Source organism: Phragmites australis, chromosome 6 (genome assembly GCF_958298935.1).
Source record: "Phragmites australis chromosome 6, lpPhrAust1.1, whole genome shotgun sequence".
NCBI lineage: Eukaryota > Viridiplantae > Streptophyta > Magnoliopsida > Poales > Poaceae > Phragmites > Phragmites australis.
The window spans coordinates 10565704-10587643 of record NC_084926.1 but is presented as its reverse complement, the minus strand read 5'-3'; the positions used below and the strand labels follow the sequence as shown (position 1 = coordinate 10587643).

The window sequence follows — 21940 nt, the reverse complement described above, 5'->3', positions numbered from 1 at the left end:
AGTTTTCCTGAACTCTAGCACACTCAAATGGCCAAGTGAGGGGTATTTATAGCTTTAACCCCGCGAACTAGCGGTTGCTCCAATGTCTCTAATAAATTGTGAACACCGGATGATCCGATGTCAACAACAATACCAATATCAGACCATTTGGTGTGTACAATAGTATAAATTAGCCATTGAAACTCCACTTAAATCTATTTGTGAACATCGGATATTCAGATGCAACCTTCAACTCCATCACCGGATCATACAGTATGTATACTTGACCCTGACCAAGCCACTTATCAATGTTCAATTGTCCGGTGTGTATAACCTCTTTGATCACCGGACCATCCGATGTGTACAACTTCTCACACCTCTGAAAACCTTCTGGAAAATCCTCCGATGAAGCCTCCGATGTATTATTCTCTTCATCGCCAGACCATCCGGTGAGTTCAAAGCTCTTCTGCACTGAAAAACTTGCTTCTGGAAAATACTTCGGTGTGCATTTCTCCTTAACATTAGACCATCCAGTGTGTTAAATTGCATAAGCTCTTCTGAGACAAAATGCTCTGGTGTGTGCACCAATCAGAGCACTGAACCATCTGATAAGGTCTTTACTTTTCTTCTCCGAGTCAAACACTTCACTGAGCATTTTGTCTTAGAGCGCTGGACCATCCGGAGTGTATTTTCTTATGAAATCGTCCAATTCAACTATTCTTAAGTTCAGTCTCAGTGGCTTCTTCATATATTGCATCCATAAGACCTACTAATACGTATACTTGATAAATATGTTAGTTCTATTAGCTATGCTATTATTAATCACCAAAATCAAATACATACTTAAAATGATCATATTCGCTACAGGTGGAAGAAGAAAAACATAGATAATGACAAGTGAGTTCCACCATCTTTTGTTATGCTGGTTTTGTTTATTTTTCTTGATGTTGCCATGTCACCAAAAACCAACCCATGGTTAAAAATGGTTGCCACATAAGCACTACCTCAGAGTAAAACCATCTTTGATGGCTCAGGGGATTATTTGCGCGGTATTAATAGTTTAAGGAGGTGTTATATTTTGTTTTCGAGTTGAAGGGGAAATTAGGCTGAGGCAGTACTTCAGGGGTCAAATATACTCTTCCTTCTAAATTTCTGTGCTGAAATTCATTTCTGATCAAACAACAGAATTAAAATTACACTCTGATTCCAATTTCACGGGAAATGGAATTGGTTCTCCAAATTCTAGGAGACCAATTCAATTCTAGAAATTAAATGGAGTTTAATAGAAATGGGCCAAAAACTCCTAAACCAAAAGTTGCACAGTTGCAATGGGCTCGTAACTAACAAGGCCCTGCCAAAAATAGCTCATGAGGGAATCGGGGAAGACGGTAGAAGCACATGGGTAACAAGATCTTTTCCTCCCACCACCCGCCCTCCCCCTCCAACTCCGTCGACCCTGCCGGCGGAGGCGGAGGCGGAGGCGGCATGGACCGGTGGACCGGCGTCCTCCACGTACCTCTCTCACGAGGCGGCCCCCTCTTCCGCGTCGCCGCCTCGCTCATCCTCTTGTCCGCCAAGACGCTTGCAGTAAGGCCAAACCCCTACCTTTCCTCTTCAGACGCTGGCGCGTCTCTCCTCCGATGCCTAACTCTCCGGGGCCACCAGGTTCCAAGGGCCAACGCGGTCCTCTTCATGGGCGACCGCGTCCGCGGCACCGGAGACCCGGTGATCGAGCGGCTCTCGGACGCGGCCCACCTCGCCGGGGTCCTCGCTGGAAAGCTCTCCGGGGATACCAACGCATGGGTGATTGATGCGCCTTGCTTCGCCGGGCCATTTGCGGTCTACCGACTGCTTGTCCCGTCCGTGGACGCCGCTGGCGATCCCAAGGGGTATGATCCCAATGGCTTCCCTGCCGCGGCGGGCATAGCTAGCATCTTGGTGCATGGCATTGGTGAGGTACAGTGTTATTGAATTCCGGAAACGATGCAACCGTCACTTCTATCGATACGATTTTTTGGTGCAAAGCCTCTTCTTTGCTGTTGCAAAGATAAGCGGATCGATACATTAAGTTTCGTGTCGGAGTTCCTATTATTGCTGCCATTTTTCACTCAAAAAGTTCCTACTACTGATGCAATCAAGGCACATTTTTTGCTCACTGCTTGTAGCGCATGCCATGGTTAGATTACTAATACAGGAATTGAGGTAAAAATTAGGTATGTTTCGTCAGCTTTTAATAACTAATTTGGAAATGCAAGGTGTATATTACTATTCAAGGCTTTAAGCTGCTCTTGGGTAGCATTCTTGAACGAATTTATATCGAATATTTATAGGATTTTCTATTGGGATAAAGAGGCGCTGTTTAGTTCACTAATGACAGAATAACTGGATATGTAAGGCTAGTTTGTTTCCTTTGTTGTTCTGGTAATGTTGATTAGTGTCTTACTCACCTGATTCATTGTTTGATGGCACTAGCAGATGCTCCTCTGATTTTTCTTGCTGAAATAACGCGTAGGTATTGATGACATACTGCTCCAGTGCACTTGTTTAATAGACTGTTGCTTGATAAAATTAATCATTTCCATCGATAGTGGACAAAACCTGCTGATCGGTGTAATATTACTACAATGATGCCCTATGTGTTAGTCTTATTTACCTCCAAAGTTATTTCTTGATCCACATTTTTATTTACATACTGGGACATTTGCATGATCCTATCATTTCGATCTTGTTTCATGCTGTTATAATGTTGAAGTGTGGTGTGCCTTACAGGGTTTCATTTTTTTTTTTGTTTCTGACCTCAACTGAAATACCCTAGTTGTATTTTCTTTCTGAAGTAATCCGAGTTGTATTTTCTTTTTGGCATAATCTTATTAGAATTTTCATTCTTTAAGTTTCTTGTAGTCATGGTAGAGTTCATATAAATCCCTGTGTTTTTCCATGTCTCCTCGTTAATCTTTTTCCCACATCTTATGTGATTAGCAGATACAAAATAAGATCTCGGGGTGCTCATTGAAGGACTCTCCTGTCAATCAGCATCCTGCAGCATCATTGTCATCCTATTGTCCTCCTAGGACTATCATCCTGGGGTTCAGTAAGGGTGGAGTTGTTGTCAATCAGCTTGTGACAGAACTTTCTTGTTGGGCATCGAAACCGATGAAAAGCTCAGTTGATGTTTCACGACCAGATCCATCTCATGTGACCCATAGTCTCCTGGTTCCTACTTCAACCAGTGATGTTTTATCAAGTATTTCTGAATTCCATTATGTGGATGTTGGCCTCAATTGTGCTGGAGCGTACATTACTGACCATACAGTGATCAAGGAGTTAGGCCATTATGTTTTGCATACTAGTAGGAACCTCCATTTTGTTCTTCATGGTACTCCGAGGCAGTGGTCTGATCCAAACCGCCTGTGGATCAGGAAGGAGAAAGACATTATGACGCAGCTGCTTCGAGATGAGACTCAAAGGTGCGAAGGGAGACTTATGGCATCTGAAAAGAAGTATTTTGATAGTAGACCGTGCAGTCTGCGGATGCATTTTGAGATTTTGGAAGCAATGGACATCAGCTGATATTGGATCTGTGCAGCTTGTAGCCTTGGACCCTCCTGATGTACAAATAACAGAATGTGGATATGCTTGAGGGTTTTTTGTTCTTTCCTCCATGCTTACTTCAAGGTAGTGCCATTCCGTTAGTCGTCCTGTATATGAGAAGTCATAGCTGAACAATCAAATACAGTTCAATACCTCAAATCAAACGATGTACGGAGTATGTCAATGGATTGCTTTATCGATGGACATTTTGTGTCTCCTTTGGGGATGAATGTCATCTTTTTGTCAGGTTTCCCCTTGATTTGTAATATTGTGTGCTCAGCAAAAGAATTGCTGCAAACACTTTCCAGCACGAGCTCAGGTCTGCCAGGATAAACTGTTGGCCCGTTTGATTATGGATAATTTGCCGGCCTGCCATTCTCGTGACGCCATGCAATCAGCTGGCTTAATTTTCTGTCAATTTTCCATTCAGCTGTGAACAAGTCTCCGGTATTCAGCAAGCAAAACGACACGTACCTGGTATCTGCTGGCTTCAGTGTAGTTGTCAAATATAGCAAGACTAGGGTTCGAAATATCGTCGGTAACCGCTCGGTTATCGTAGTTATTGGACGATTTGGTTCGAACTGTATTCATAAACCGAACGGATACCGATCAAACTCAAATTTAAAATTAAAAAAATAAAAAATTAATGAAATTCAATCGTTTTCTACTGAATTCCATATGTGGTTACCGCCCCGAGTGATTTCTAGAGGTAAAACACATTTGTAAACCTTGGCAAGACCACGGTATTCAGCTATGACATTCTGATACAACCGAGTCCTCAGTGGATTGCCTACTGCACCCCCTGATTGGCTCAGCTTACGAATGGTCACACCGAATGGTGAATCCTTCGTCAAACAGAAGAATCTCATGGTCCACATGACGCATAAGATGGAGCTGTACGTGCAATATAATGCCAGTAGTGGTTCTGTTAGTAAAGTAGTAATAGTATAGTGCTGTACCAGCATATACATATGCTATTAGGATTGATGGTGATTCCAGCTGCATTCTGACTGTTCTTGTCTCACTCTCTGGCGAACACCTGAACCAGTCAAATGACATTCTTTCAAACAAGTTGCTAGATAATGTTAGCACGAGCCTTTCAATCCGATCGGTTCGCGAATCAGGTTGGTGTCCCTGTGATCTCTCGTATCTTCATATGGGACGTCCAAATCCCAGCCTGCAAACTTGTTGATTCTATACTGGATAAGGTCCCATCGACACAGTTCGCGAACGTGTGTGACGGTCGCGACCGGATCACGGAACTTGGATGATTGCGCACACTTGGTTGCTGCTCTATCTTTTTTTGGTCACATTGGGCTTGGACTCATGAGCGCGGTGTCGTAGGCTCGTAGCGGCGTTTCGTTCCAGTCCTCTTGCTGCTCGAACCAATCCACTGTCTCCTTCTGTGCCCCGCGCTGCGGGACAAACCACCAGTAGACCCGCACGAACGGATCAAACCAAATGCAGGCCGACGCTGATCTGAGTCCAAAATACGAATTTTGAGGCGATCGCTTCCGTAATCGCCTCTTGAAACGGTCAGCTCAGAGTCAGAGATGTAACATTTTTTATATCACGCTGATCTGGTGTTGCCGGAACGGCGCCGTATCAAAGGCGTAGAGGTGTTTGGATTTCTGAAGAAATTGGCCTGCATTGCTTCCGTCTAGAGGATACCGTCAGAGTTCAGAGCTCAGAGCTCAGAGGAGACCTCATCGACTCAGATTCCTGCATCGCTTTGAACTCCGAAGTAGACCGCGGAACCGATAGATTTATGTGTTCAAAGCAATTCTGCTGTTTTGTAATTGCGATCAACTCGACATCGTGACAAGTACACGGTTCTTTCCTGCAACACAAGCAGAGTTTCAGCTGAACTGGGATCGGTACCGGCCTCCAAGCAAAGCATCGGTGGATTATTCTAGCCGATCCGCTCGTTACGACCCAGGAGACAATGTGACGGGGTGATGCGGACGCGGTGTTCTTAGCAGCGGTGAGCGTGTGCTCTTCTTCGAATGGTCTACTTTTTTACCCTGCATATTCCGATCTCCATCCCCATCCCTTCCTGTCTGTTCGGCTCCTGCCTAGTGAATGTAACCACTTACCAGGCTCTGATAGCTAAATCTCGTATAGGGACTAGACCCTGTTAAACTAATCTAGCTACTAGAAGACCACCTCACGAAAAAAGAATACTGGAAGATCAAAGAAAACTAAGCAATGCTCGATTTCTCCCTAGCGTTTCTTCCTAGTACTACGATTAAAAATAGAAGAAAGGAGAGCATCAGAGCACCTTTGTTAAGCAAAAACGCGTTGATGCATGAACGGTGATGTATTTCAGATCTAAAAGTGACAACCAGTCTACTGGCTAAAGGTTTCGGAAACGCATAAGCGCGTGGCCCGGTACACGCGTGCATGGCGATGGCGCCCAGGGGGGGACCTGGCCGTGCCGTGCGTGTCTCGACGCTCGGCCGGCTCCCGGGTCGGCTAAATTCTGCCCATGCTTACGCCTCGCAAGCGTCCAACGGAACGGAGGGTTTATCTGCCCCCACCCGCGAGGAGGCCGCGACGAAGAGGCGCTGTGGCCTCGGCCGGAGCCAGGACGGGGTCCAAAGCGCAAATCCGGCTGGGGCGCAGCGCCGCCCGCTCGGGGGTCGCGGCCTGCGCTAATTTGGCGTGTGGCGCGCGCTCGCGGCGAGGCGCGAGCCGTCGGGTCGGACGGGGTGGGATTCCACTCCACCGGCCCGTCCGTTTGACCTGGTTTCCGCCTGCACCTACCATCAGTTTTCTCCGGGGCGGGGCCTCGTTTCGCAGCCTAATCCGCTTGCTCGGCAAAGGTGGCACGGAACGGGAGGTCAAGCTTGGACACGTGAACCTCGCTCACGGCTAAACTGACAAGAATTTCGTTGTGCTGCTCATCTCCAATACGCTAAAAAAAACAAGTACATCCTACGATTTCCTTCAACCCAAAAAAAAGCACATCCTACGAGGCTATGAGTCCTAAACTTGTTTAGGAAAATAGTTGGTAGCACGCAGTACCATTAGCCAGTGTGCATGCATGTGTACGAGCAGCGGCGCGACTGTAGCGCAAGCGCAAACGCTCCGGGCGGTTTCTCGTGTGGGAAACGATAAGAACGGCGACTAGTGACAAGGCAGGCCTTTTTTGGCCGCTGGTGTCACTGTAGCGGCAGCTGTTTGGATTTCGACGATGCCCGACCGCGTCACATCTGCCGAGTGGTGACACGTACGTGCGACGTAACGACCGCGCGAACCCAGCCGGCTGGCCGCCCGGGTTAGTCGGGCACCGTCTCAATTGATTGCCAGTTAACAGTCAGGCTCCCCTGTCACGTCTGCTGCAAGGAAAAACAACGGTGATGGCTGATGAGGAAGGAAGAGTATGTAACAGAGAAGATACATCCATCTTCACTGTGTGCCGTTCTGCCTGTTCATATAGAAGACGGACATGCGTACGTGTGGAGCTGTGGAAGCCCGGAATGACGAGCGAAACGAGTTTCACGGCATAAATTTCATACACATGCATCTAGGATCGGTGCTGTGTACGTGCACCGATGGCCGTACGACCTGGAAAAGCTCTAGTTCTGCGAGCAGAATCAATCTTGCCAAATGGAATGTGCGTGATAGATTTGTGGTGCTAGTGATGTCTGACCCTGAGTTTGTTACAGAGCAATTAAGCAGATGAAGTACAGGATCAGTTCACTGTATTCGCTCGACTTGGCCGACGTCTATCTTTTCTTTTCATGACAGCTATACATGAGTTTATGGGCTTGAAGTCGGCCATCGATCGACACCGGCAGATTCAGCGGGGGCGATCGATCACCATCTGCCTTAACTGACGCAGGTGCTGCTGCCGGTCGGTGGTGCCTTTCACCCGGAGGACAGAAGGGCAAGCAGCTCGGTCAGGCCGACTTGCCGAGACAGCGGCAGCAGCAGCGGAGAGCGGAAGTAAATTTTATGAGATTTTTTATCAAAAGATTCGTATATGATTCTGATTTATACCGTATTTTTTTATTCAACTACTACATACAATTAAAAGAAAAAAAATAAATTCATAACATGCACAAGAGAAAACCTTTATATAAAAAAAAATTTATACAAAAGATCCCTGTCTCCCAAGTTGCGAGACACAGTTAAAGGAAGGGACCACCCGTGTGGCAGTGCATGCTCTGTAGTCTGTATGTTACCGGCCGGGCCAGACCAGGTCCACTAAGATCTCGTCAGCGTGGCCACCCGTCGGGCTCACCACTTTCCTTCCCTGCATCGATACGACTCGTGCGTCCCAGTGTTACGCACCGATCGCTGCAGATCGTCGCATCAAACATGCAAGTAGCGAGCAAGTACAGCGAGGAGCGAGCTTGCATGCACAAGTGCGACGAGATGCAAGGATTTGAAAGCACTGTGCATGAAAAAACAATGATATTTTTGGAAAAACTAATTTTGGGAAAAAAAAAATGGCCATGGAAGAGCTGTTTTACTACTCCCTCCGATAAAAAAAAACACAAGAATTAGGCCTATTTTGGAACGCAGGACTTTTTTACTAATCTTATGTTTTTAAGACAAAACTGAATTGATTCCTATAAAATTTCTATACGATTCTTGTGAAATTACTACATTCCAAAGGAGCCTTTAAAAATGTGAGGAGTACAATGACTTTATTGCCATCAATCTTATATTTACTAATTAGAGATTTCTTTTGGTGCTTCCACGTTAATTTAAAAAAAATTCTAAAAATTCCCATAAAAAAGCAAAATATCCGACTGTTGAATTAATTAATTGATTAACTATAACCATAGATCTACAACTAGACAAAACAACATAGAAAATTAAAAAACAAATCATAGAGTCCAGCTCCAAAACTATTTCTTGCCTTCCCTTTCCTTATTTTTTTGTTGTAGATATCATTTGTCCAACAAGGTTACGTTAGTAAACTTCAACTTAGTTACGTTAGCAATCAACATACTTTTTTAAATCAATTATAATCAAACATTACAAAATTAAAACAACAGAACGCAAACATCTTACAGATTATCACACAAAAATATTATCAAAGAATTTGTAATGTATTTCCAAAAAAATAATATGAGATACGGTGACAACATTAAAAATAATAATAGTTTCAAAAAAATCAAGAAACAAATAAAAATCAATTTGCATAACACATAAAATAAAAATTATAAATTAGATCTATTCACAAATAATAAACATGATTCCAATACTACAAACAAAAATTACATTTATATTTTACATTCTAATATTTAATTATAAATAGTTGATGTATCTTTACATACAACTATTATTAACATAAATATCTACAATTTAGCCGTAAGCTAAATTTCTAACCTGTGCAGTCGCACGGGTTGATGCGCTAATTATTGCTAGAATTAATATGGATGGTAAGTTTACTGTATTGATTATGGTGTATCCAAACCAGACTGTAAGAAATTTAGACAAACAAATACACCATAAGTGGTCAATGCGTCTCGTCAATAAATTACGTGAAGTCTGCCAATTGGGTGTTGCTTAATTGGTTATGGCCCTTTGATAAAACCTGGTGCTCATATTTTTTTAATTAATTTCTAGAAAGAAATAATTTATAGAAAAAAATAATGTATGCACACATAAGCATATTTAGTGGTCAAACACGTGCTTTCATTAAGTGAGATCGTAGCTGTAATCTTGTTTAGACGTTTGTATTAGCATGAATGTGATATATATACATGAGTGCGTATGCGTCCGACCTTGTACTCTCTAAACAATTACGGAGTCCGAAAGTTTCCCTCCTCGTTCCAATCCTGTTTGAATAAACACAGAAAAGAGAGTCTTTAGAAGAAAAAAAAAGCTCTCCCCGCCTCCTATAAGTACACGAGCCCAGCTCATCCATTCTCCTCGCAGTTTGCAGTCGCACGCACATCCAAACTCCCGAGTCCCTTTGTCTCGCCGCTCTCGCGACCTCCGCTCCTGCTCTACACCGTCCGCGAGCTAGAAAGCACGAGTCCCAGACCCGAACCATGGAGTTCAGCGGTGACATCGACGACTTCTCCCTCCAGCTCATCCGCGATCAGCTTCTCGGCGGCGAGGCCTACCTCCCCGTCCCCGGTGGCGGGGCGTATGACACTGCCGCGTCGACGGCGCATCCCGCGCAGGCGGCGTTCCAGCCCACGGCGTTCATGCCGCAGAAGCAGCAGGTGGCATACGTGGACTTGACGCATGAGTACGCGGATGCCACTGCCGCCGCGGCGGAGGCGGCTTTCCAGGCGGAGCCGGTGATGATACGGTTCGGGGGCGAGACGTCCCGGGTGTCGGACCTCCGGAGGCCGTCGCTGATGATCTCTCTACCACCGCCCTCCCACGCTTGGGGCGCGGCGGCTGCTCCTCTGCCGGGACAGGCCGCTGCAGTGGCCTTGGACGTGAACGACTTCCGCAAGTACCGCGGCGTGCGGCAGCGGCCGTGGGGCAAGTTTGCGGCGGAGATCCGCGACCCCAAGAAGCGCGGCTCGCGCGTGTGGCTCGGCACATACGACACCGCCATCGAGGCCGCGCGAGCCTACGACCGTGCCGCCTTCAAGATGCGCGGCGCCAAGGCGATCCTCAACTTCCCGAACGAGGTCGGCTCCCGCGGCGCGGACTTCCTGGCCCCGCCGCCCCCGCCTCCGCCGACCACGGCGACGTCCAACAACAAACGGAAGCTGCACGACGCCCACCCCGACGTCGAGGCGGCGGCCGGGGAGCCTGCAGCAAAGTCCGTCAAGGCCGAGGCGTTCGGATCGCCGGCGTCGTCGCTGACGTGGCTGTCCCCCGCGACAACCACGGCCTCCACGGTGACGTCCTCGTCATCGTCGACGGAGGCTGGAGCCCACGAGATGTTCCCGATGACGCCGTCGAGCTGGACGTGGGAGCAGTGGGAGGGCGTGTTCGGGAGTCTGTCGCCGCTCTCGCCGCACCCGCAGCTCGGCTTCCCGGAGGTCACCGTTAATTAAGCGGCTATTGGCCATTTAAGCATGATTAGGTGCAAATACGTTAATAATTAGCGGTTTTAGTTATGGACGGCCTTCGCTTTGGACTCATCTTGGGAGGCTTGGCGTTGCATGTGTACAGAATGGAGGAGATGACAGACTATTAGGACATGTGCCGGTGAACATTCAACAGTGAACTATATATACATCGACATAGATCAATAGATGTGGAGATATATACATATATATGGTGATAATAATATCAGAAATATGATGGTATGAGGTGTTTGATGTGATATCGTACATCAAGTAAAGAGTGTACGTGCTTATTGTTGTTTCTTATATGCATTTGTGAGTTAGATCGTGTAGTTCATGTCTATCTTGTTTTTGCCTTTTTATATGGTGCCATAAATTTGATCAGGACGTAGATAGAGATCGGGTGCACAAGATCAAATACCTATCGAATGACGAGTGACACATATGTGGCGAATCTGATTTCTTTTTTTTCCTAAGGAGGGGGGATTTGAACCTGAGTAGACAACACCAATTGTGATGCCAGCCGGGAGTCTCCTCAAGTGCGAAAAATATATATTCAGGTCTCGAAAAGTTAATACATATAGGAGATGGCGTATTCTATATTAATGCAAATTTTCAGATCAAATTCACCCGTGAAGTAGTAGAAAAGGAGTTTTTTAATAGCGAAATGATCAAACATTTGTCTATTCGTATCTCCCGAGTGAGATTAGGTTTGAACTCGAAATTTTGCATAGGTATAGAATATCCTCGCCCACATATGGTTATATTTTATTGTTTTGAGTGTTTATGGAAGCTTTTCCTGTTTTTTACTCATTTGAATATTATGTCCACTTTGTTCTCTGCTCTGTCTTAATAAAAGATACATAGCTCTCCTGCGTATTTGAGAAAAAAAATATTATGTCCACTTTTGCGAGATATTTACGTGTAAATATGGTACATTTTCTATGTTAGCTCTTCATTGTAGTCTAGTTAACTGTGTGTTTGCTTGCTGTTTGTTTGTCAGAACATAATCCTGGTGGCGCAGCTAGTTAGCAGTACATGCATTTGTGTGTGTGTGTGTGTGAACTGGTGATCAAATGCTCAGAGCAACCTTTGTGTGTGTGGACTGTAAATGCTCTCTGTAGAGGAGAGACGGTTTGCATCGCAAGTACCGAGCGCAGAACTGCTTCACACAGAAAAATTGTAGAGGCACGTGTGTTTACTTACTTGGCACGGTTTTTCTTAAATCAGCCGTAGACTGTGTACGTGTAGACTTTAGAAGTTCAGATAAGCCGCATGCATGCATGAATGTCAATTGTCAACTTGTACTGTAAGTACGTTTACGTGGTCTGAGCAGGACAGAATCCAAAGGTGGCAGACATAAAAATTGCACGAGAATTTACCGCCACATTGGCTACTCCCGATCAGTTCCTTCCCCATCTGAAATCTGAGCAGAAAGAGCTAGTACATAGGTAATTACGTATGGTTCTCTTGTGGATCAGACTTACTGTCAAGGAAGATGACATGAAGCTACGTGTGAATAAAGTCAGATACTAGCTAGACAATAGACTTTTTAGTTCCCTATATTTGAGTCTAACCAATGAACCATGCCTCCGTGATTTCTAGGAAGTCATCGGCGCATGTCTAGCATGCTCAAATCGAAGAACGGATCAAAGCCAGGCACTGAGTGCGTGTACTTCGATCGGTTAGAACTTAGAACAGACTAAGTTTGATTTGAACTGTCGGTGTTCAACGGTGAGAAATCATTTTTGTTAGCTCCCATTGATCCCGATGAATGTACGTAGGTCAAGAAATGAAGCTGGTGTCAGTGTCAAACCGTGGATATGGTGAGAAGTCTACTGATGGAGAATAGTGGACATTCAGTGTTTTTCTTCTGAAAAATAAAATAGAAATTTTTCACGTCTATCATTTTTCATGCCTCTCAATTGATTCATGGTGCAATCTATAGAACGGTGGGGGGTACCCTTAAAATTTAAACTCCAAGCTCAAAATTCTGTCATAGGAACAAATTGTTAAGTACTGATCGCGCCAGATATCTTCCAAGAACTATATATACGTCAATGATAACATTTAAAATTGCAAATTGGCTCTAGATATCATGGAGCGCAACCAAACAGGCAAAGTTACTAGTGCTACTAAATCCCTGTCACGAAAAAGGGCAATTCCATTCCACGAAAGAAAGCAGTATAGATGCTATGTTATTTAGAGCATCTGCAAAATAGGCGATTAGGCGGGCGTATCCAGCACGTCCAGAGTAAGATACGCCCTACGCCCTCGGCAGCAGAAACTGCTGCCTTTCGTGGCAAAATCGACATACTTAAAAGCCGCAAAAACTTACCCAGAGTTTTCTTTGAAGACTCAAAACTTAGTCGGATTAAGAAAAGCACAAGTGGTGTCAATGGGCGAGGAAACTGGGCATCCTGAGGTCAGCCGGCCAGTCGCGGGTCAAGTCGTTGCTGTTACTGGCCGTGGCGTACTGGATGTAGCTACGATGTGCGGCGGTGACATCGTCCGGTCCAGCTCCAGGGTAGCAGACTAGCAGCACCACAGGAGAGTATCGAGGGTAGGGTAGCGAGGTGATTTCATACAGACGTTTGACAGATTAATTTAATCTTTATATATAATATTGTAGCTAGGAACTTTGAGAGCTGTCAAGAACGAATGAGTATATGGTCAGAACCAGTTATGAACGAACTATTGGTGGATTCAAAGTAAAACTAAATGCCGCAGTCGATTCATTGCGCTTCGAATATTCAACCCACGGAAAACAAGGCAAAGTCTTTAGAACAAGTTGCGAACCATATGGTGAAAGATTTTCCTCAGCGACCACACGCCCTATTCATGCAGGGATGATGTCCTCTTTGCACTTTCTAATTTTTTAAAACATAGATGGACTATGGTGGTGGTTATGGAGCTTTTCGTCGAGCATAGCTGACGGTTTAATCATAGATTATGTGCTGAATAAAGTTATATAATCTTTTTATAGTTTATTCTGCATTCTACTTGCCTATCAGCTTTAAAATGGGATGATGTGATAATACAACAAGGGTTGTATGCATCCTAGGATGCAAAAAGTTGGAACTTTTTCTTTTTAAAAAAAGATGGACTATGGTTTTTTTTTCCGGGTTGCTGTTTGTGATGGATATTTTTTTGTTTGCGTATATAAATACACTGTATTTCTCTTTTAGACCATCTCCAACCATATTCCCTTCATTTCGTTCTCTTCCCAATTCTCTTCCCCGTTCTCATTCCCTTTATTTCCTCTCATCTCCAACAGCTTTCTCTCGAGGGAAATCGCGAAGGGAAAGGAGAGAGAATCCCGTCCTGAAGGGAATGACCATGGGAATCCCGTCGTGACGGGAACCGTGAAGGGAAACCGTTGGAACGCTGAAGGGAACGAAAATTCCGTCGTGAAGGGATTTTGGTCCCTGAAGGGAAACCGTTGGAGATGGTCTTAATAGATCCCGGCAGTGCTCCCGTTGTTTGGGCAAAAAAAAAAAAACATGGAAAATTGTAGACTTTTTTAAGTTTGACACAATTCGTAGCAGGTTTAACATTCATCGGGTTCTTTTTCGTGATCCCAATTTCGACAGGTCAGCTTAATCATATGCAGGGCATGCATCCATGCTTCAGTTCTCCGCCAAGTATGATTTGTCGAAACAAAAGTCAACCTTCGCTGTGCTCTGCCATACAGGTGGAGCTTCGAGCACCGGAGCGAATCAACGGAGTATGATACCAGCCTCAATTCGGCACCATCTTTCTTGGTTTCAGTTGGAAGTCGGAAGCCACAATCTGCAACTGTAACAGAATCTGCAAGAGGAAAGCGAAATCTACACAGGCTAGATGATCGAGGTCAATAGTCCAACGTGACAAGGGTGGAGATGATATCCGCAAGCTCACAATCAATGCGGCCTGCATTCCAATTTCCTTATCTTTTGAAGCTCTCTCTCTCTCTTTCTGTGTGCAAACTGGAAAAAAAAAAGGTCAGAAATCTTGTTGGCCAATCTGCGTACGGTTGGCTGGCAGATCGAGGCTGGAGCCACAGGATGACAACGACGATCGATTGGGATGGAAGTTAATGAGCCCAGGAATATAGAGTAGGAGTTTTACTTTGGCGCTGTTTCTTGCTAATTGTTTTGTCCTGCGCAATTAACTGCATTCTTACGAATGATTCAACGGGCTGACTTTTGGTGTGGGAGCTGATCGTGGACGCGGTCACCTGTCCAGTCGAAGTGTAAACGACCGACGACCTCTGTCCGTACACAGTATCCAGCTGATCAGTGAGATTCTGATTTGAACTCCTCCACTTGCGTTGCTTTCGACATGGAAGAACCGATGCAGATTACGCCTGTGCCTGTACGTATCCGTAACGACATCTTGTCCTTGTTAAGCCGATAACCGCGAGCCATAGTACAATGAGATTTCAGAGTGGCCAAGAGCTCCTCGCAAAAAAAAAAAAAAGAGAGAGAAAAACTTATCGCAATTTTATCATGTAGTACTAGATTTCAGATTGTGCCGGCTATCAGTCATGTGTACGTGAATCGTTGTGTTTGTGTCCGGGCAGAAACTCTCGACCACAGAAGCACTCGCAAGTCGTAAAGGATAGCTGCTGCATGAACCATACTTGAGCAAATAAAGAACACATGAAGTTCCGTGCCAGGATCAGCATCCCAACAACAACGTTGACACATGCTTTGGGACAGTGTGTTAGCTATCAATTCCTCACAAAAGTCAGCAGCTTCGCAGCTCCAAAGTCTTCAGCAGGTAGAATGGACAGCGACTGATCCTGGCAAGAAGCCAAGAACGGCATGCGATTGCGAGACCATGAGACCATCTCATCATTTCAGCAAGTCAGCAAAGCATAGATCGATCGTTTTCCGTCGACGCAGCAGAAGCACCGCGGCGCGTTGCGAGCCCATTGATGGCAGCAGCACACTACACTATTGAAGGTCAACCCCGTACACACCCTCGATCCCTAGGCCGGTTCCGCTCGCGCTTTTCGGCTAGCTCCTGTGATCACGGTAAACCGAGCGGCGGTGATTCACGCCACAACGAAGGTTTTGTTCGTGCGAGCGAGACCATTAGAACGAGCAAATCAACCATGTCCTGACAAGGTTGCTGCAGTAAACGCCTCCTTGTGCCGGCGCGGCACGCACAGCCGCGGAACGCCGCCGCGCAGGTCAGCTGATGCATCACACGCCGCGCGTGCTTTGGCTCATTGGATGTGCCCGCAGGGGCAGTCATTTCTCTGCCGTTGGAGCGCGAATTCCTCATACAATCGTGGCAACATCATACGAGCGAGCGAACAGGCGGTCCGGGCATGGGCGACGGACGCGGTGTACGGGGGGGACGCGATTGTCAACCGGCCCCCCGCGCCCCGCTCAATCAGATGGGGCGCACGCGTCGCTCGGCCCCGCTCGCACGGTGCAAGCGGAGCAGGCAGTCGGCGTCGCAAAGGGGCCGATCGCACGGCTGTCCTTCCGCCGGCTCACGACGCGGTCGGTGCCACCGTGTCGGTACGCCGCTGGAAGGTGGCACGCACGGGCCGGAGAAATCAGGCCACCGGTACGTCCACACCGGACGGTTCTACGTGCTGCTAGCACGTGGACTTTGCTGGCAGGTGATGACGACGTGCAGTTGAATGAGACGTGTCAGGTGATGGTAACATGAAAGCTGGGCTGCCGGGGCGCGCTCCGCCTTGCAGAAAAGATGGGCTTCCTGCGCCGTAAGGTTTGAGATCGGACGGCGTTGTAGAGGTGATCCTCTCACGTATCCTCGCACTAGGGCACATGTTAACAAGGCCCGGCGAATTTTATCCCACGGTGCTGGAATTGGATTTATGTATTGACGCATGAGCGAAGCCAAGTTAGCCCGTGTGGGTGTGGGTGCAGACACATCAAAATAAAAATTCAGTTGTGTCTATCTTATTTTTATCATACATACACCTCTTATGACTCAAAATCATGCACCCACAGGTCCAACCGTCCAGCATGACAAGCCCAACAACCAACTAACAGGTTAAGCCTATGAAGTGGTGCACCCCTTTATTTTCCTCTAGCTTCGCCACTGTATTGACGCAATGAGTGAGTCTACACTCTACAGGTGCACTGCACAGTGCAGCACAGTAGCATAGCCATGTTGTGGTAGGTGGGTGCATAGACACCCTCCTATCCAAAATCACAACTAAATATAGGTATGATGAACAGTAAATTATTAAATTAATTGTACAGTTACCCTCATTTTGATCTGGCTTCGCCCCTGGCACTGCGTGCGCACTTGACAGTTCACGTTATCCGGGGGGTGGGGGGGGGGGGGTTCAAATAACGCTTGAGCAGATACGAAACCAATCAACCAGGTTACACGTAAAATGTAACGGGCTCTACTAAGGCCCTAATTGCAGGACAGGATTTTCTCGTCCTTACTACCAATGTTGGCCCAGGTTTGGCTCTTACATGGGCTTCTAGGCTACTCAAGGATGGTTGGGCTTAAGGCAAGGCAACCTCTGCCGGTGGGCGCTCTGGCCAACAGAAAGTTTGTTTTCTTTGATGATTTGATACATCACTTTGCCGAATCTGCTCTCTTCTTCAATATATAAAAGGCCTTACTGTTCTGACATCAATCACAGGTAAAAAGATACCAAAGCTAAGTGAATGTCAAATTCATTCTTCACTTATTAGTAAAACGAAACTGAGCTACGATGTCAGGTAAAACGAAATACATTCATTCAACAGCATATCAAAAGCTCAGACAGCAACAAATAGCTAGGATCTAAGAGTTGTAAACATAAGTTGACATTAAAGCTGTTATTCAAACATACAATAAAAAGGTACAATTGTACGAAGAAGAGTAATACATGAGATGTAACACAAGACCGCATGAACCAATCCATCGTAGCTCAGTACGCTGTTACTTATTTTGAAACACGGTTGATGGTACAAACCTATGCAAAAGTAGCAGTACACATGCTGGACAATAGCAAGTAGAGGTGCAATAACTCTTGATCCCAAATACAGTTTTACTTCTGCCTGCAGAGGCCTCAACTAGTCTGACAGCAGATATAATTCACCTGAAAATTCAACTTCCTCACATTACAACCACATAAATTGTGAAAGAAAAAGAATTTTGATAAAAAGCAATAAGGTGGATGATGATGATGTTTAAATAGTATTCAAGTCCCATCCTACCGGAGAAAGCAATAAGGTTCCTACAATATAGGTAAGAATACTACACCCATTTCTTCAATTGTCTGGATTCTGGAATACTTCATTGTCATAGCCAAGCATCAAGCTCATGTAAACTGTCATACAGAAGGCACCAGGAAATTGCAGCTACCCTTGCTATGTCAGATCTCTGCAATTTGATCTATGATTTTGTCCAATTATAACTCGGGCCAACTCTAATTTGATCAAGGTTGATTCAAGCTTTTCACATCAGATAATTGGTTTTCACAGTGAAATATCAGCATGGGTCATGTTGTTGTTGTTGTAGTGAAATATCAGTGAATCATCCAATTTCTATGTAGCAAGCAGAAGACACTGGAAGAACAGTCACTTGTTGTGGGTCGCTGCCACAGCTACTACCATCATTCCATAAATATCAATGACAGATGAAAATGAAGGTGAAACATGACCCATGCCTGGTAATTTGATGGGCACGACACTAGACAGTCATGAGTACATCAATCGGCGGTCACTCACAGAGTCACAGTAAACAGAGACTAGGAGTCAAGCCACAGGGCCTGCTGATGAGGGATGAATCATGATGAGGGATGAATCATGATGTGCCCTAGAAAGATCAGAAGAGCAGGAGCAAACAAGCAAACCAAAGATGATCTGGGATGATTTATCCATACATCGGTACATGAAGAATTTGGGAGAACAATGAGGGTTAGAGAGAATCTCCAAACTGATCAGTGACAAGGCAGGATTATGGCCTTCTGATATATTGTCCTTTGATAGCCAAATTTGGCCAAGATGCCACAGGGCTGAAGATTCAATAGAAGAGGCAAATCCCAGGAGTTTTGATCATTGGATCACCTTAATGGAAATTCTTCACATAACTGATTTATAGGATTATTTTGGGTATATATTTGGGAAAAGAAAAGATAACATGGGGAAATAATCTAGTTTTTATGCTCCTAGCTGTGTACTGAACAATATGTCAGGCCCTGCGAAGCCGAAGGCTTCCAAGAAATTGAATCCTATGCAAATATTAATTTTATTCGACATTACTAACTACTAAGCAAAGTTCCATTTAATAAGTATGCGATTTCTGCCAAGAAATTCAAGTTAAGGAGTGAGGAAATTGGCTCATCAAACAACCAACCTGGCTAGGAGAACAATCACAGGTCTAGTCCCAACTCAACTGCTTCAAACTTTCAATAGTCTGTACTCTGAAAGCAAAAGGTGGACACCAATAAGCTATTTCCAAGAACAATGTTTACCTAAAATACATGTTTTGCGATTCCCTACACTGGATTATTATGGCAACTGAACGTGTTTGGTGCTGAACCAACCTTGTACTATAATCTTCTTGTTCATATTTGATACCAAAAGGTACATCGAAGATGTATTGCAGCCATTGGAAATAATTGATAGGCCACAGAACTACTGTAATAGAGTCCTTATGAGCAAGCATCTGCCAGATTTCATCATGACACCTAGTGTACGAATGTAATATACTTGAGTCGGAAACATAATTCAAACTATCAAAGGAAGGTTCCCAATACCCGCTTGCACAAAGCAATCAAATGTAACACATTTCACCATTGCAGCTCACCTATAAGGTTATAACCAGATAGGAAGATTATCCAAAGCCTTACTCCTTTTATCTATATATCTTACACTTATATGACGATCAATCCAAGCATACAGCAACGTATATCGGCAAAGCTAAAATTTCCATAACTTCATAAGCAGCCGAACAAAACATGAAAGCCAATTATATCACCTCATGCAGTAGCTTTCGATGCAATCATTCCGGTCTTCCGGGCATACGCGAAGATCCCGCCGGCCTCAATGACCGGTCCAGCATCACCAATAGGCTTCAGCTGGTACTCCTTGCCGGAGGTGTGGTTAATAAAGATGGAATTACCAAGGTCCACGGTGACCACATCCCCGGTCTTGCACTCCTTCCATGCTCCAGCGTCCGCGAGCTCCAGAGGGTAGACCTCGCCGGTGGCCACGGAGTTGCGGAAGAAGATGCGCGCGTAGCTCTCCGCGACGACGGCGCGCGCGCCGGCGGCCCCGAGCGAGACGGGCGCATGCTCGCGGGAGGAGCCGCAGCCGAAGTTGTCCCCGCCGACGATGACGGTGTAGCGGGAGGACTCCTCGCCTGGGGCGACGAACGGCGTCGGGTAGGCCGCGGAGGGGAGGCCGGCGAAGGCGAAGGAGCCGAGCTTGCGGTACTCGTCGGGCTTGGACGGCATCAGGGTGAGGTGCTCGGCGGGGATGATCTGGTCGGTGTCGATGTTGTCCCCCACCACGAAGCACTCGCCGTGGAAGACGGCGGACGACGGCGAGCCGCTGCCCCCCGCCGCGGCGGTGAGGGTCCGAGCGCGGCGGCATCTCAGGGTGGGGAGGCGGTGAGCGGGGACCTGGGTGCGGAGGAATGAACTAGTGGTGGGCGCTGGGCTGAGGGATAGCACCGCCGCCGCCGCCGCCGACGACGAAGCAGTAGCCGCCGCCATGATGTGAGTGGTTGGTTGGGAATTGGAATCAGGGGCGGGCTTAAGGGCTTTCACGCTTCGACGCTTATAAAAAGACAATGTTAAAATATTTTTAAGATAAAATTATTATTATTATTTTTATATATTAAATTCTAATAATTAGTCACGATTAAAAAAATTTAAAATTTAACAGTATATATTTTAAAATAATATTTATTTAAGAACGAAGGTAGTATGGCTCATTATACTTCGAAGTTGATGGCGTATTATGCACTGGAGTTAAGTTGTGTAATTTCGTAAGCGCCACAAAACTGAGCCATGTTGGCCCAGGTCCGTTGTACGCCCTAGCTAGTATATGTTTCGTTAGCGTAGGGCTATTGGGGAAGGTCTTTTTCTGATTTTTAAATATTTTTTAAATAAAAATTTGGAAATATATTTGTTTATTTTGAAGAATTACAAAACTACAGTGACATGTGTTCAGTCGTCCTTCTAACGGGCTACAGGTCTAAAAATAAAAAATATTACGTTCCAATGCAGTTAAAATTCAAAACACTATCTAAATAGTTATAAAAATTCTAAAAAATTATTTGGTCTAGATGATGTTATGATCTAGCGATTCAAAAAAAAATTACATAAAAATATGACTTGTACAATAAAAAAAGATAAATTTAGATATAGTGAAATTTGTATTTTTATTTCTCATTAACAAGTAATTGTTTGAGTTGGATTTTTTAAACAAGCCAGATGATAACATACTCTGCACTATATAATTTTTTAGAAAATTTTATGACTATTTTGATTTTATTTTGAATTTTGAGAGCATTAGAATGTAATATTTTTTACATTTTTAAATATGTCGTTCGTTGGAAGCAGACGAGTCGTATGAATCTAGATTTGTAATATCTCAAAATAGATGTTTATATTTATAGTTTTTATTTAAAATATAAAATATAAAATAGTTCATCTTCTTCCTAGCCTTCAAAGCTGAGGCACTAGTTCGCGGTCGCCTCTGCGGCTCGAACTAGCCCCCCCCCCCCCCCCCCTTTCACGCCCGCCATGTGTCCAGCATCGCTCTCATCCGTCACCTCTTGGTCAAGCCTCTGTGCCTCCCTCATCCTTGTTCTTTTCCAATTCGAGTGTTCAATTGTTTTGCATAAACTTTCAATTCCTGAAAGAATCATTTAATTCAAGATAAACGGCTTCCATTTTAGACAAAAAAAAGCATTGGATTCAAGGGTTCGAGGGGAAAACCTTTGATTTGGGGGGGGGGGGGGGGACTCTTGATTCGAGTCTGATAGCTTTCAATTCAGGTCAAGACATTCCGTTCACGCTCACACACTCGCGCCTTAAGACTAGGCTGGCGCCACCAGGGTCGCCCACTCGGTAGTGCTGTAATGGCTGTTGGGCCTCTGCTGGCGTGATCCGTGTCTGAAGCACGTGCTCCCATTCCCGTCGAGCCCTGGTGCCATCTCCTCTTCGTCCGTGCGTTCTAGAGCATGGTCGCCCAGTCCGGTGTCGCGGTCTCCCGTGACATTTCCCCTTCCTTGTGCGACGGCTTGTCCCCAAGTCGACCAATCGGGGAAGCGATGACGGAGCTCGGTGGCGTCCTCCCAGGTAGCCAGGTCGGGTGACATCCCCTTCCACTATGCGCGAACTTGATCAGTGACCCTAGCGCCTTTGCGGTAGAGACGCCGCTGCAGGATGCAGT

The 21940-nt window shown here is 45.5% G+C and overlaps 3 protein-coding genes across 5 annotated transcripts; 2 read left to right on the top strand and 1 right to left on the bottom strand.

The window, feature by feature from the left end:
* Positions 1-1335: 1335 nt before the first annotated feature.
* On the top strand, positions 1336-3776 carry LOC133921630 (uncharacterized). 2 transcript variants are annotated; one of them, XM_062366591.1, is made up of 3 exons: positions 1336-1566; positions 1645-1935; positions 2962-3776. In XM_062366591.1, exons 1-3 carry the CDS (start codon positions 1378-1380, stop codon positions 3547-3549), a joined length of 1068 nt encoding a protein of 355 aa, XP_062222575.1. In that variant the 5' UTR covers positions 1336-1377; the 3' UTR covers positions 3550-3776. The 2 variants fall into 2 exon arrangements, with proteins under 2 accessions (XP_062222575.1, XP_062222574.1); XM_062366590.1 differs by having other exon boundaries at positions 2959-3776.
* A 5672-nt stretch (positions 3777-9448) lies between these two features.
* Positions 9449-10871, top strand: LOC133921629 (ethylene-responsive transcription factor ERF104-like). The gene has a single exon (XM_062366589.1). The coding sequence runs from the start codon at positions 9585-9587 to the stop codon at positions 10551-10553; it is 969 nt and encodes a 322-aa protein (XP_062222573.1). The 5' UTR covers positions 9449-9584; the 3' UTR covers positions 10554-10871.
* Positions 10872-17334: 6463 nt separating this feature from the next.
* LOC133921628 (3-isopropylmalate dehydratase small subunit 1-like) lies at positions 17335-20310 on the bottom strand. 2 transcript variants are annotated; one of them, XR_009910306.1, is made up of 3 exons: positions 19515-20310; positions 18891-18957; positions 17335-17631 (listed from the first exon to the last, which is right to left on the bottom strand). XR_009910306.1 is itself a non-coding variant. In XM_062366587.1 (2 exons), exon 1 carries the CDS (start codon positions 20251-20253, stop codon positions 19516-19518), a length of 738 nt encoding a protein of 245 aa, XP_062222571.1. In that variant the 5' UTR covers positions 20254-20309; the 3' UTR covers positions 17335-17631; position 19515. The 2 variants fall into 2 exon arrangements, 1 of the variants encoding a protein (XP_062222571.1); XM_062366587.1 differs by lacking the exon at positions 18891-18957 and having other exon boundaries at positions 19515-20309.
* Positions 20311-21940: the final 1630 nt, after the last annotated feature.

Coding starts and splice junctions, on each gene's coding strand:
- LOC133921630 (XM_062366590.1), top strand. CDS start 1,378: ATGGGTAACAAGATCTTTTCCTCCCACCACCCGCCCTCCCCCTCCAAC. Junction 1,567..1,644: donor TGTCCGCCAAGACGCTTGCA/GTAAGGCCAAAC, acceptor CGGGGCCACCAG/GTTCCAAGGGCCAACGCGGT. Junction 1,936..2,958: donor TGGTGCATGGCATTGGTGAG/GTACAGTGTTAT, acceptor TTATGTGATTAG/CAGATACAAAATAAGATCTC.
- LOC133921629 (XM_062366589.1), top strand. CDS start 9,585: ATGGAGTTCAGCGGTGACATCGACGACTTCTCCCTCCAGCTCATCCGC.
- LOC133921628 (XM_062366587.1), bottom strand. CDS start 20,253: ATGGCGGCGGCTACTGCTTCGTCGTCGGCGGCGGCGGCGGCGGTGCTA.